Source organism: Sycon ciliatum, chromosome 12 (genome assembly GCF_964019385.1).
Source record: "Sycon ciliatum chromosome 12, ocSycCili1.1, whole genome shotgun sequence".
NCBI classification, from domain to species: Eukaryota; Metazoa; Porifera; class Calcarea; order Leucosolenida; family Sycettidae; genus Sycon; species Sycon ciliatum.
Window position 1 is genome coordinate 20,137,498 of NC_088654.1, and position 16,021 is coordinate 20,153,518.

The 16,021-nt window shown below is 50.9% G+C and overlaps 1 protein-coding gene and 1 long non-coding RNA gene across 2 annotated transcripts in view; one reads left to right on the forward strand and one right to left on the reverse strand.

Moving 5' to 3' along the window:
* Window positions 1–16,021, forward strand: part of LOC135828544 (uncharacterized) — a 95,423-nt gene that overhangs the window by 60,170 nt on the left and 19,232 nt on the right. The window contains exons 35-40 of the mRNA XM_065340986.1: window positions 477–608; window positions 1,412–1,619; window positions 11,687–11,896; window positions 12,829–13,170; window positions 13,637–13,872; window positions 14,587–14,855. Coding sequence (XP_065197058.1) covers window positions 477–608; window positions 1,412–1,619; window positions 11,687–11,896; window positions 12,829–13,170; window positions 13,637–13,872; window positions 14,587–14,855 — 1,397 coding nt within the window. The remainder of the gene's footprint in view (window positions 1–476; window positions 609–1,411; window positions 1,620–11,686; window positions 11,897–12,828; window positions 13,171–13,636; window positions 13,873–14,586; window positions 14,856–16,021) is intronic.
* On the reverse strand, window positions 2,690–5,647 carry LOC135828546 (uncharacterized). The gene is made up of 2 exons (XR_010555701.1): window positions 4,953–5,647; window positions 2,690–3,695 (listed from the first exon to the last, which is right to left on the reverse strand). It is a non-coding gene; the product is annotated as an uncharacterized LOC135828546 (long non-coding RNA).

Below are 16,021 nucleotides of genomic sequence, written 5' to 3' on the forward strand. Positions count from 1 at the left end.
TCTCTCTCTCTCTCTCTCTCTCTCTCTCTCTGTCCTTCTCGTGTTTTCGTCTCACGCATGTGCTTTGGTCTGTGTGTCGCAAAAAAACTGGACTTTCCCCACCTTACTCCCAGGCCCGTGACATCTCCACACTTAGACAATGGACGGCGATAACTACATTTAGAACACTGTTGCATGATTATGACAAGACGACGGACATACAACTGGACATGACGAACTGAAGACGAAGATTTCTTTTCACACCACAGCAAGATGTACACATGGCCTACACTAAATAACCTACTGTAGAAGTACAAATTTTCATTCACAAAATCTTTCGTTAGATCGCTCCACCAGCAGGGTTCAGAAAAAAAACTTTAGTTTGGTACACAGTTTAGTTATTTGGTGCCCCCTAACGAACATAGCGAAAGTTAATTCCAAAACGAAACTTTGCACTTATGCAATACTACTCCATGTGTGCTTGCTGTGCTGTACAGGGCGAACGGTGTACGATTCCGCTGGCAGCAGTCCGGTGCAACATACAGCTGGTCCCTCGACAGCGTCTTTGTCGGCGTGTGCGCGGGCGGATGCACAAACGGTGGCGCCTGCCAAGCCAACGGAACTTGCAAGTAAGTCCTGCCGTGAGTCTTCACTGCACTGTAGTCTGCACTGTAGTCTGCACTGCACTGTGGTCTGCACTGTAGTCTGCACTGCACTGTGGTCTGCACTGTAGTCTGCGCTGAATGTTGGATATTGCAGCGGAGTGATCACTGATGGCTTCTCCGCTGGGTTTGAAGCCGATACTTGCCTGCGCAAGCCCAGCCTGATTATGGATAAGAGTGTGGGAAGCCCTGCCTAAATATGGATACGTCCTATGGGAAGCCCTGCCTAAATATGGATACGCCCTATGGGAAGCCCTGCCTAAATATGGATACGCCCTATGGGAAGCCCGGCCTAAATATGGATACGTCCTATGGGAAGCCCTGCCTAAATATGGATACGTCCTATGGGAAGCCCTGCCCAAATATGGATACGCCCTATGGGAAGCCCGGCCTAAATATGGATACGTCCTATGGGAAGCCCAGCCTAATCATGGATACATCCTCTGGGAAGCCCAGCGCAAATATGGATGAGTCCTGTGGGCTGACTTTCTGTACTGTCTCCGTTAACAAGGCACATTGCCGGTAACATTGCTCCTGCCCATGACAATGTCTTCAGGGGCATCGGAAGGTGTTATAGCGTGGTACGGTCAGCCATCTGAAGTACAATTTACTCATGGGAGAGTGATGGCTGAGCCGAAAATTTTGGAAATTTAGATCCCACGTCAGTGTATATTATTAATTGACGGGGTACCTGGGGCAAAAAGTGGTACGGTCAATACCGTAGTGACCGTATCGTGTGCGACGCCCCTGGTCTTTGTGTTGCGGTGCAGGTGTGACGTGTTTACTGTGAATAGCAACACCACAGTGGTGATGTCTGGCGCGGACTGCTCCAAGAGCAACTTCACGTTCCCAACTACAATCCTGGATACGTATGATTCTGAGGCCACCAGCGGAGCTAACTGGGTCTCGGCATCGGGCTACACGTTTGGCACGCGATGCGGTACTCTGTTCTCCGGTGGCAGCGCCTCCTTCGATCAGGTACGTGAAATGAAGCACTTCAGTGTTAAGTACCGAGGTCCTCACGGGTAGCACGGGTACCCGTCTACCCGTGCACACCACTAGAAATAATAGTTGTACGCAGTGTAGCCCAGGACTGTTAGTGTGTTCTGGGCTGGAAGTGAAGAGAACAGATGACAAGGCTACTATGGAGATTCAAAGTCCTTGAAAACGGCTCTTTTTGCAGAAATTCTAATTATCCTAAAACATACCCACTGTTATCTAAACCTTCCCAGGCACTCAGTCATGCACCCCGTGCACACCGTCACACAAAAGATCACAGCCTTTTCAGATAAGGAACAAATTATGCATGGTTGAAAAGGAGAGAGAAAATGAGAGAGACGCGAGAGAGAACTGGCTGCGCCAAGAAGAGCGAATGCAAAACCGCTGTCCCTGGCAAAACATGCGCGTACAAGTGCAGCACAAACGAGACCAGCGTACTACACGCAACAAATAAGGGTAGCGGGACGCAACCTAAAACGATACCAGTCTCCCCAGAAAGGTGCGCTGCTGCGCACAGCCCGCGTATCCATGGAAAACATGGTGCAAAACAAATGCAGAAATGCAGAAGCAAAATAAATAAATAAATCAGAAATTCGAACGACAAACAGTAGTGAGCAGGACGAAGACAGAAAGATCAAAGATGAGGAAAGAAAAGTGTTTGATCTGTCAGTGGGTGCTTGCACCCGATACGGGGTGACAGTAAACCCTGTCAGATAGTGACACATCGTAGAGTTATTCTGCAGAGGGACTTCACTGAGCAAGAATATAACAAACCACGTAAGTAACTCCAGCAAATCGTGAATAATAGTTGTAAATGCATACACAATGTTATCATAAGTATTCGAACACCATAGTTCCCTTTCACCCCTCCACCTGATAACATTGGATGGGGCATACATGTAATGACATACAGCAGGGAAGACAGATGCCTAGCGATAGCGAGCAGGGGGCTGCAGAGAACCACGGGGACGTAATTGTCGTCTCGGAAGGTTGAGAACGAACTGCCTCTTCTATCCTCGCCACGCCACACCTCAAAACGAACTAGTCAGTGGTTTTTCTCTAGAGCTAGAGAGAGAGCTTTTCATAGTTTACTTCAAGCGGCGACGGAAGAACTCATAATGGAGAACTAACACTGACAACGAATGACTGACGACTGTCAACAAACGTCTGACTCTGACAACGAATGACTGACAACTGACGACGAACGTCGGACAACTGACTCTGACAACGAACGTCTGACAACTCACGACGACCGTCGGACAACTGACAACGACATGGCAAAAGGAAAACATGATATCAGAAATTGGTTCCCTCGTCAGCACAAAAGGTGGTGTACTCAGCACAAAAAGGTGCACGTGTCAACAACAAAGCAGCGCAGCAGCATGTACGGGTCAGCAGCACAGAGACACAAATACAGCAGCAGCTACGACGAAGAGACAACACGTGCAGCCACATGTACACACAGAGACACAAATACAGCAGCAGCTACGACGAAGAGATAACACGTGCAGGCGCAGGTACAACACTATCCCCTACCAAAAAAAGACATCCACTCCTGTGGATGGAAGCAAAAGTGAAGTGTATAAAAAACGGAAGAAGACAGACCGGAGAAGAAGACAGAAAGACAGGGGAAATGAAATATGAAGCAACATAAACAGGCGACAATAAAACACAAAAGAGGTGGGCCACAACTGTTGAACGCATGACGAGTAGGCCAGGAGGGTTAACACCAGTCGGGAGCCCCGCAAAACTGTGCACCAATCAACGGAACCTGCAAGCAACAGATTTTTGCAGAGGACCCCGGCTGGCGAGCTGTTCGACCTGTGTTTGTCCCTTTGGATCTTTTATTCTTAGAACAGCACCAACCTAGTACGCCACCCATCCACCAGTCATGACAAAACAAAAGTACAAATGCATGAGAAAACAGGTTATGCCGACGGACCCAGCGACGCTTCCAGGAGCGGCGAGACCGACAGTACGCACCGACCGAGAAGAAGACTGGGGCAGCAGGACGCACACTGGCCGGCTGTCCGAAAACCGATGGCGCTACAGAAACTCCGAGAATCACAGGACACACACAGAAAGAGAGAAGGACTGACGCAAACATCTCAGCCATCACCAAAAATCAGAAAAGCACACGAAGGAAGGGAAGAACAGCCAGGAAGAACACGTCAATTGAAACAGGAGCAATTAATCAGTGAGGACACCATTGAGGACACACAAACAAATCGGTTACCAATACGCAAAAGATAATGAAGAAAAACCACAGGGCGCTACCCTGAATAACCACAGGTCTCTAACCTGAAAAAACCCACAGGGATTGAACCTGAAAAAAACCACAGGGATTGAACCTGAAAACCCGCAGGGATCGAACCTGAATAACACGGAACTTATAGTACATCCGCTCACAAAACCGAAAAACCGAAGAAAAAAAACTGTCCGGCACCGACTGGGACGCACAAGGGCCAGCCAGCAACACACGGAAACCATAACACCCGCAAGGCAAACCGATACAAAAAAGCGCAGGATCCCTGCAGACCACCAAGCAGACCGTGGCTCACCATGATCAGACGCCCACCCAGACGAACTAGAGAAACCCACATGCCGAAACACAATTATTACAAAACCATACGCTCACAAACAAAATTCAACCTGGATCAAGAACGAGAATCCTACATGAAGTTCACACCTCCCACCAAACCGGAAGCCAACAGCTTTCCTACTTTGTTGACAGTGCATGACCGAGCCTGACAACGCTCTACACCATGTACACAGAACATGGAGAAACTACTACTAAAACGGTAAAAACACGAAACAAAACAATATGGATCGACTACATACGAGGCAGCACCTCGAGAACGTTCAGGTGGACATCTAAACAAATCACGCGACACAGTCACACTATCGGAGCAGTCCGACGGCAACTCCGTGACAAGCACAAGTGCACAACACAAGACGAGATCAAAGCTACCCATGCTGAATGCACGACGAACATGCAAACACAAGTAATTCCAGATTCGAACGAGTAGCGCACGCACAGAAGTTTGAAATTTTCATACACAACAGTACAGTACGAGGCGTACAGGGTAGTCAGAGCAACACAACTAACACAACGGGGCGAACTTCCAACGAGCAGCAAGACTACACTATACTACGACTCGAGTACGAGTACACACTCGAACACAAGAGAACAAGGTTCCACGGGACCCGAGTCACCCGACGCAAAACAATTATTTGAAAATTCGAAATCGAATACAAGGTACGGCAACACATTACGCATAGCAGAGCAGACAATTACAAAGGCATGCTCACCTGAGTAGGAGCTCCGAGGATCTAGGAAAGGGTTGAACAGACGCAGCAAAGCGGAGCCATGGCGAGAACGCGAAGAGGAAAACGAAAAACACCGGCCGGAGAGCGACGAGCTTCAGGGTCGTGGGTTCGATTAGTTGGGCGCCAAATGTCGTCTCGGAAGGTTGAGAACGAACTGCCTCTTCTATCCTCGCCACGCCACACCTCAAAACGAACTAGTCAGTGGTTTTTCTCTAGAGCTAGAGAGAGAGCTTTTCATAGTTTACTTCAAGCGGCGACGGAAGAACTCATAATGGAGAACTAACACTGACAACGAATGACTGACGACTGTCAACAAACGTCTGACTCTGACAACGAATGACTGACAACTGACGACGAACGTCGGACAACTGACTCTGACAACGAACGTCTGACAACTCACGACGACCGTCGGACAACTGACAACGACATGGCAAAAGGAAAACATGATATCAGAAATTGGTTCCCTCGTCAGCACAAAAGGTGGTGTACTCAGCACAAAAAGGTGCACGTGTCAACAACAAAGCAGCGCAGCAGCATGTACGGGTCAGCAGCACAGAGACACAAATACAGCAGCAGCTACGACGAAGAGACAACACGTGCAGCCACATGTACACACAGAGACACAAATACAGCAGCAGCTACGACGAAGAGATAACACGTGCAGGCGCAGGTACAACATAATGAATGACCACCAACCAGATGATCAGATGGGGGGGAAATGTCCAAGCAAACCCAACCATCATCATCACCATCATCACGAGGACCATCAACGCGAACATCGCCAACATCAGGCGGGGGCACTAGAGGAGCACACGGCACATCAGGAACAACCAAACCAACATCACGCTTCAAGAGCTCGACATTGACCACCTTTTCCTGACGACGACCTGACTCAGGATGCACACGGCAAATCACAACACTGGCAGGACCAATAACATGTTTAACTGACCAACCAGAATCGAACGGGGGCTGACGTTTCTGGCGACGATCAGGGTTACGCAATAGAACACGATCACCAACAACATACGGACAAGAAGGCGACTCAACAACAGGCGCAGGGGCGTGCTCTGCAACAACCGCCGTCAAATAGTCGTGAATCCGAGCAGCCTTATCACACACACCATCAACCCAAAGAGAGGACGAAAGAGTAGATGGTATACCGTCCACAAATAGAGCACGAGGCTCCCAGCCAAACATAGCACGCATGGGAGAAATCTTCAATTCACTATGCGGACGAGTACGGTAGAAGAAGAGGAGAATCTCTAGCTCGGCTAGCCAATCGGCAGCAGTATCCAACACCTTGCGAATAAGAGTGAGAATAGTACGATTGAATCTCTCGGCGCCACCCTGTGACTGAGGGTGACGGACCGCACCAGTACGAACGCAAACACCAAACACATCCAACAAAGAAGACACAATAGCATTGCGGAACTCATGACCATTGTCGCAACGCACCACACGCGGCGGACCAAACTTCAAACAGAGACGCAGAAATTCCTCTGCAACAGAGCGACCATCATGACGCCGCAAGGGTACCACCTCGACCCAACGGGAAAACATGTCGACAACCACTAACACACAATGGTACTGACCGGTCTGGTTGACACCGAGCTCCAGTGTATCGATCTGGACAATGTCCCACGGCTTGACAGGAACGTCATTCTGAACAGCAGGAGCTGGTGGACCACTGCGGGGATTGGCAGCCTGGCAGGCCTGACAATTACGCACATAGGCCTGGCATAGCGAAGACATACCTGGAAAGAAACAAGACTGACACAGAGAACGCCACGTAGTTTCCCAATTGCCATGACCTGTATTGGCATGAGCAGCAGTAATCAAAGCGGGAACGGTGGATTGCGGTGCAACAGGAACCAGTACCTCACCGTCGACGGGGTCACGCCAAGTGCGACACAATAGACCATCAATAACACACAACTGCTTACGAAACTTGCAGAACGACGGATCAGAAACAGAGACGTCACGAGACAAATCGCGAATAACGCTCTGGATAGCATCATCAGTAGCTTGACCAGACTTCAACACGTCAAACTCCAATGGATGTGAAAGTGTAGAAGAGGGGGCAGAAGCAGCGACATCAGCAGAAGAACACAACTTCTTAGCATGAGCAACCCACGGCTGCGGAACACGAGTCAGTACATCAGCATGATTCTCAGAACTTGGCACCCATTCCACTGTGACCGAAATACCGGATGCCTCAATCAAATCTGTAAAGATCTGCAGACGACGTTGAACCAAGACATGTTGCAAACCACTAACTCGCACCCGTTCAGTATTGCGCAACACAGCCTGGAGCCAACCAAAGACAGTCTTAGAGTCTGTCTTGAGCACAACAGAAGAGACATTCCAATCAATAGCCAGCTCGAGGCCTTTCAAGGCAGCATTCAACTCAGCAAGATTGATATGACGCCGGTCGTCCTTTGGCCGGAGCCAAGAACGATCTTCCAGAACAGAACCATCACACTCCAAAACAACACCAATAGCAACATCAGAGGCATCGCAATGAACAACAAAACCAGAACCAGTAGAGGAAGAATGCCACGTACCATGAGCAGGATCCTCTCGCACACAGCGATCGGACAGTTCCTGGAGGAACCGCTGTACTTCAGGAGAGACAGGCTTATCCCATGCGGACTGGCCAGACACGAGGCGCTTCAAGAAGCTGCAGGCCGGACGAAGCCAACAGCAGACGGGATAATGGCTGAGCGCCCGACCGCACCAACTGAAGAGTTCCCGCTTCGTAGTCGTGGGTGGAACAGACAGATCAACACCCTGACGACGGGTCCACAAGACTTCACCCGTGGCGCTAGAATGGAGCTGCAAGCCCAGAACACGGGCATCAGGCAATGGCTCTGCAGGCTTGGTCTCAAAACCAAACGCAGCAAGCTGAGAGGACACTTCAGCAGCACGGTCACGCGGCACGTGGATATCATCCACGTAGTTGTCGGCATCGACCACGTCACGCAAGACCCACTTCACTATGATGTCTAGGAACTTGGGGGCAATGGATAGACCGAACGCCATCCGTTCCATCACGTAACGCTGGCCGTCGACGAGGACAACCTGGTATGGCAGCAATGATGGTGCGACATGGACCTGTAAGTAGGCCTTGCGAATGTCCAGGAGAACGTACTCAGATGCAGGTCCAGCCTGCCGCCACTTCCGTAATTTCTCACCACAGGCAGGTGCTTCTGAGCCAGGATGTGAGATGATGCAGGCATTCAGCCTGCGATAGTCCAAGCAAGGGCGAACTGGAGTGGACGACTTGTGCTCCTGGACTTGAGCAAGGAAAGGCAGCACACACTTGGGCTGGCCATGTTGGTCCACATCATACGGCTGCAGCCAGCCGTTGTCAATCCAAGTCCGGACCTCCTGCTGGAACAGGGTCTCCTGCTCATCAGTCAGTTTCGAGCGAGAGTACTCGCCTATGCCACAGCCAACGGGCGACTGAGGCTCGCTCCCACTTTGCCATTTCCAGGTCAGCTCCCATCTCTTACGAGCAGCGTCCCAGCACACTTGGCCATCATCCGTTGCTAGGGTGACATTACCCTCGTCATCTCTGGTAACTGTCACATGCCCATATGGATGGTCATGGGTCGACCTCTCGGGTGGAGCTGCAACTGGGTCAATGGTCTGCGGTTTCGTGCCAAACGTCACACCAGTGAGCACGCCATGATCATACTGGACGTCAACACCGCCCAGTGCGGAAATCAGTTCCAGGCCAATGACCAGATCTGAGCCAACGGCATGCAAATCAGGGACGACGAGAAACCGACTCGTAGTGCATGGCAGATAAACAGCATCATCGAGTCTGGACACCTGCAGCGAAACTTCACCCTGGATAGGCACACTGTTGCCGTCAATAGCCGAAATTGCCAGTTCGGACGGACGGACATCCACATTCAGGGCCTCCACCAGCTGCCGGCTCACCAGGTTGCGGCTGGCGCCGGTGTCCACGACTGCCTTAGGGCGAGCAGACTGTTCTCCCACAGCAATATCCACATGGAGACGCGGCAAAGAGCATGCATTCGCATCAGGCACACAGAGGCATGGATCAGGCGTGCGCTCAGGTGCTGCGGCCTGCACTTCAGACTCCTTTGCACGCCAGGACGTGTCAGACTGCTGGCGGGACTGGCGCCACTTCTTGTACTCCGGACAGTTTGGCTTCACGTGACCTGTCTCATCGTCCGAACTGAACGGTGTGTAGACGGAGGAGAAAGATGCTGCGTCTTGCTGTAAACCGTTTGTTCCCGGCAGCCACCACTGCTGTGGCCAGGACCGCTCGTCGGGCTCCTTCTGCCACCGCTCTGGTGCGCCACAACACCACCGCAGCGACCACCGCCGGTGAGAAGCGAGAGATCATCATCGACGGCAAGCCGTTCAATCCTGATGATGTCACCGAGACCGACCCCGTAGTGCCCGACTTTGAGCGTCCCGAGGAGGCCTACTACATGCCCAGCTGGATTCTCATCCCCAATGAGCTGAACGAGATGACTCCAGAGGAGTTCGACCAGGCCTTCCTCACCTACTTCCAGCACGAGGACTGCGACCGGTTCATGTGCCGCAAAGGCATCCGCATGTTCTTCGACTGCGACGTCATCCCGGGTTTCGGCACCACTTTGTTATCTAAACCTTCCCAGGCACTCAGTCATGCACCCCGTGCACACCGTCACACAAAAGATCACAGCCTTTTCAGATAAGGAACAAATTATGCATGGTTGAAAAGGAGAGAGAAAATGAGAGAGACGCGAGAGAGAACTGGCTGCGCCAAGAAGAGCGAATGCAAAACCGCTGTCCCTGGCAAAACGTGCGCGTAGAAGTGCAGCACAAACGAGACCAGCGTACTACACGCAACAAATAAGGGTAGCGGGACGCAACCTAAAACGATACCAGTCTCCCCAGAAAGGTGCGCTGCTGCGCACAGCCCGCGTATCCATGGAAAACATGGTGCAAAACAAATGCAGAAATGCAGAAGCAAAATAAATAAATAAATCAGAAATTCGAACGACAAACAGTAGTGAGCAGGACGAAGACAGAAAGATCAAAGATGAGGAAAGAAAAGTGTTTGATCTGTCAGTGGGTGCTTGCACCCGATACGGGGTGACAGTAAACCCTGTCAGATAGTGACACATCGTAGAGTTATTCTGCAGAGGGACTTCACTGAGCAAGAATATAACAAACCACGTAAGTAACTCCAGCAAATCGTGAATAATAGTTGTAAATGCATACACAATGTTATCATAAGTATTCGAACACCATAGTTCCCTTTCACCACAGTATCTAGTATTCTACCGATCTCTCTATCTGTCGCTCAGTTTGAATCTGTATGTCCGTCTGTCTATCCATCCATCCATCCATCCATCCATCCACCCATCCATCCACCCATCCACCCATCCATCCACCCATCCACCCATCCACCCATCCACCCATCCATCCACCCATCCATCCACCCACCCATCCACCCATCCATCCACCCACCCATCCACCCATCCATCCATCCATCCATCCATCCATCCATCCACCCATCCATCCACCCATCCATCCACCCACCCATCCACCCATCCATCCACCCACCCATCCACCCATCCATCCATCCATCCATCCATCCATCCATCCACCCATCCATCCACCCATCCATCCACCCATCCATCCACCCATCCATCCACCCATCCATCCAGCCACCCATCCATCCACCCATCCATCCATCCACCCATCCATCCACCCATCCATCCACCCATCCATCCACCCATCCATCCAGCCACCCATCCATCCAGCCATCCATCCATCCATCCACGCATCCACCCATCCACCCATCCATCCATCCATCCACGCATCCACCCATCTATCCATCCACCCATCCATCCACCCACCCATCCATCCACCCACCCATCCACCCATCCATCCATCCATCCACCCATCCACCCATCCACCCATCCATCCACCCATCCACCCATCCACCCATCCATCCACCCATCCATCCACCCACCCATCCACCCATCCATCCACCCACCCATCCACCCATCCATCCATCCATCCATCCATCCATCCACCCATCCATCCACCCATCCATCCACCCACCCATCCACCCATCCATCCACCCACCCATCCACCCATCCATCCATCCATCCATCCATCCATCCACCCATCCATCCACCCATCCATCCACCCATCCATCCACCCATCCATCCACCCATCCATCCAGCCACCCATCCATCCACCCATCCATCCATCCACCCATCCATCCACCCATCCATCCACCCATCCATCCACCCATCCATCCAGCCACCCATCCATCCACCCATCCATCCATCCATCCACGCATCCACCCATCCACCCATCCATCCATCCATCCACGCATCCACCCATCTATCCATCCACCCATCCATCCACCCACCCATCCATCCACCCACCCATCCACCCATCCATCCATCCATCCACCCATCCACCCATCCACCCATCCACCCATCCATCCACCCATCCATCCACCCATCCATCCACGCATCCACGCATCCACGCATCCACCCATCCATCCATGCACCCATCCATCCATCCACGCATCCATCCATCCATCCATCCACGCATCCACCCATACATCCACCCATTCACAGAGTAGTCTCATCCACTGTCTGCTCACTGCCTACCTGTATCTATGTATGATCTCTCCTCAACTATGCATGTACTGTTGCTGCTGTTGACAGGATGGACCAGACCGGCGCGAGGCAACCAGCGTGGACATTGACACGCGCACTGCGGAGATCATGACGTTCTTCTTCCGCATCGGTGGCTCCGGCTCTTGTGACGGTGCTGAGGTCAACGAGGATGTCCTCCTGCTCGCCTCGCTAGACTACGGCATGACCTGGACGTACTGGAAGACCCTGGGTTACAACCAATACCCGTACAATCCCCTGGTCAGTTACTCTTGCTGTTACTCTGCCGAATGATTGCCACAGCATTGTCCTTCTGTCAACTGTCAGCACAGGCTCAGCCCCCCCCCCCCCCCTCAACTTAAGCCTGGGTGTCAGCTTACTAGCACATAGTACATCTGTACCTGGCACAACGTTCTGGCCAAGTCCGTCCACCCTAGCTAGGTTAGGTGAAAGCGTATGCAGACATGATAACCCAGCTCTGATGCGCAACTGGCCGATTCCTGTTTAACCAGGTGTATGCATCCTGTCAGCCAGATCACTGACTCTGGATATACCGGCTATTAGTGGCCGTTGTGTGAGTTCCCTCAGAAACGGGCACAATAATTTACTCTCTTGTTGTGACTATGCTGGCTCATCCGGATCTGAAGCAGGCACTGCTGCTGTGTGTTTCGCCACGCTGTCCTTCTATCAATTGTCTTCGTATCATGTGTGTTGGTTGACTTGCGCCACACTGTCCATTGACCTTGTGTCGGCTGTCACCACATTGTCCTTCTACCAAGTGTCCTTTAGGGCATTTGAACAGCAAACAGAGAATGCAGTCATGAAAATGTACTTCAAAAGAAGTCCAGGCGCATGTACACGCACACGAACGTATCAAAGTATGTGTGAGTGAGTGTCAAACTGCGACCTTAGTGGAGATCCTCTACTGTATACAACATGTAAAATGTAACGAGGAAGTAAATGTTTTAACGGATGGCATTTCTTCGTTATAACAAGTTCTGTTGAGGCTGTAATGCCCTGTATGTGTTATGTGCGGCTATGCCTGAAGACTGCAAGATCGTTAACGTATCTTCTCGCAAACCTACGAATGTTGGACGAGCGTTAAATTTTTTCGACTCGTTTCAATAACATGTCTTGCAATATCTTCCTTTCTGCGTGGGTTGTTTTTGTTGTGATCGTGTCGTGCCATGCAGGTCCCGTCTCAAGTTCAGTTTGCGATACCAATGAAGTACCGCACGGATCACATTCGCTTCCGCTTCTGGCAGACGCAGTTCACGGGCGCCAACTTCGATGTTTGGGCAGTTGACAATTTCTACATCGGACCCGGCACGGCCCCGCTACCGACCTCCTTGGTAGATAACTTCAACACGGGTGTGTCTACCGGCTGGCTGTGGTACCCCGGTGGTGTCCGCGGCTCGTCGTGCCCCGGGACGCAGGGCTCTGCGCTGGACTTTGCTGCCACGCTCGACGGTGCCTTCCACTTTGCGGAGACCGTGCCGATGAACGTGAATGCTAACGATGTTGTCATGTTTGAGGTGAGGGACAGTTTCCACCGTGGTCCCTTTATATTCCGGCACCGTTTCTGCTAAAGATATTCTGCTGGATTAGGGAGAGTGCTGGATTAACAAATCTGATTCGCTGCTGCAATGTGCATAAAGAGGACACTTTGCGACTGAACAATACGCTGCTGGTTTATAGAGAATGCTGGTTTATAAAGTTCTGGATTAATGAGGGACGACTGAACGGACATACACTATAGGACCGCTCTTATTCGGGCACCCTCGGGACAGACTCACCCGTAACTCAAACATGTTCAACCGTAGTGGACACATCATACTTTGCTAACAGGTTTGCTGAATAAGAAATGGATGCCGTTTACTCTCGCTACTGCCTCTGTCTACCTCTCCCGGCCAACCCTCACCTGTCCGTGTTTCTGTGCGTGCGTGCGTGTGTGTGTGTGTGTGTGTGTGTGTGTACATGCATGTATGTATGGGTGTGCAGTTGAGCATCGGCTGTACAACGTCGTACAGCAGCACGGCCGGACTCAATCTCCTGCCCGTACCGCTAACGATGAGCACCAATGCCAGCAACTACAACCTGGTGAACGGTCTGAACTGTCGCAGCATCACGCCCTCGTCAGCGTGCCCGTACGAATCACTCCCTTCCACTTACTACGGCTACGATAATGCCTTCAAGACGTTCCAGAGAATTTCCTGGCAGTTCACTGCCGATCAGATGTAAGTCCTTTACAAGTTGTTTTAGCCATTCAGGTATCGTCCACCGTCAAATCTCTTTAGGACGAACACCAAGGGACCGATGGCATTTGCTCACGCTAATGGGAGTTCCTCTTCCTGGACGGTTTGAGAGGCGTAAATCCCCCTAAATCACCATCATATGAGCTGTGTGAACTGGCTAGAGCTAGCTAGCACTAACAGATCATGACCCAGTGCATTAGGATGTGGATGAAACCCGGTGCGTTCATTGCTTTCTGTCCCCTGCAATTAAACCGTGCAATTAAACCGTGCAATTAAACCGTGCAATTAAACCGTGCAATTAAACCGTGCAATTAAACCGTGCAATTAAACCGTGCTGGCAGTCGCCCTAAAACGTCATGCAGCTACTGTAAGTCGACAAATTTTCGGCCGAAAATAGATATTCGCCGAATATTTGTTGATTTACTGTAGGTACTTTGTGCATTGTTTTTGAAACATGTCAGACAACGGTGTATGTGAACACGATGAGCATCTGGACAGCAGAAATGTGTTGTTCACAGCTGGGAGTGTGTGTTGTGTAATCAACTCAAGACGGATGCTGCACCCTGGCCACTCTGCACGGTGTGCCCATTGTCTGTTTTGTTTGTGTGCGTGCGTGCGTGCGTGCACTGTACACACACACACACACACACACACACACACACACACACACACACACACACACACACACACACACAGGAACGTGCGTTTCCGTGTCGGTCCCACCGTGCTGGCAACCACCACACAGATGCCACAGTTCTCCATCGACAACGTCTACATCGGCGCGCCGTGTCCCAACCACTGCTCCGGCCACGGCACGTGCACGGCGAGCCCGTCGCCCACGTGCGTGTGCGACAGCGGCTACTCCGGTACGGACTGCAACACGGCGGCTACCGCGCGACTGCAGCTGATCAGCGACGACTTTGAGAGCGGAGCGCTGTCCGCAGCTACCTGGCAGCTGGTACAAGGTAAATATGCTGATAACATTATTATTATTATGATATGGTAGTACAGTGAAATCTGTCTAAGACGACCGCTCAAGGGACCTTCAAGATGTGGTCTCTGTTACCAGGTGGTCGCCTTATCCAGGGTCAAGTGACTGGAAATAGCATCCCTGGATCCTGGTTCCAGTGGTCTTCTAGGACAGGTGTTCGCCTTATCCAGGTGGTTGCCTTGACAAGCTTTACTGTACTACCAAGCGTGGGAGCAACCACTGCACAAGAGGGCTCAATGTCTTGCGGCAGAACAGCACTACTATCTGAAGATATAAACAATGGTCACCAAAAAAACGACATGAGTTCAGTTTGCACCTACCAGTGCATGAAACTCTGAGTAGCAAGCTGAACGAACCTGTTTATCACCGTCAGCTTGAACATCGTAGTATAAGCCGCACCGACTTTTTCTTTTGGAGTGAACTATTGGTGTTTAAAGGGTGGCTTTTACTCCGCACAATGCAGAATACCCCATAGTCAGGTATGTGAGCCACACTCAATATCTTTTGCTGTGTGACCTACTGCCACATGCCCGAGGGTAGGCTGTAGAGTGTGTACACGTTTTCCTGCTTCACTGTGAATGTACGGTGCGCTCAGAATGCGTCTAACCCTGCTGCTGTCTCTCCGAAAGCTTGAGATGTCTGTCTGTCTCTGTATCAGAGCAATAAAACAGGGCTAGGTTATTCGAAATAAAACAATTAAATGCCCAAGGATATACCACTACAGTCAAATTTAAAACATCTATCTGTCTATAAAATTAATATTTTCAAGTGTATTACTGTATAGATCAGGAGTACGTAAGCTCTCAAGAGTGTGTAACTCTGGAAACCTTTTCTATGGGGTCTGCCGATGGCAGGAACTCACATCACCTTGTCTAGTGTTCCTCTTGTACGCTCCCAGCCCGTTTTTAGCGACCAATGGAGTTGAAAATAGCACGCTAGCCTTCGTTGTACGCAGTACAAATCGTACCTGGAACACGTGATGTGGGGTTTCGGCGTCGGCAACACTGTATACATCTATACAAGAGTGAAATAAGCACCCACTAGTGTGCAACTCTGCAGAGTTGCACACTAGTGGGTGCTTATTTCGCAGAGTTGCACACTAGTGGGTGCTTATTTCACTCCTGTATAGATGGATATGCA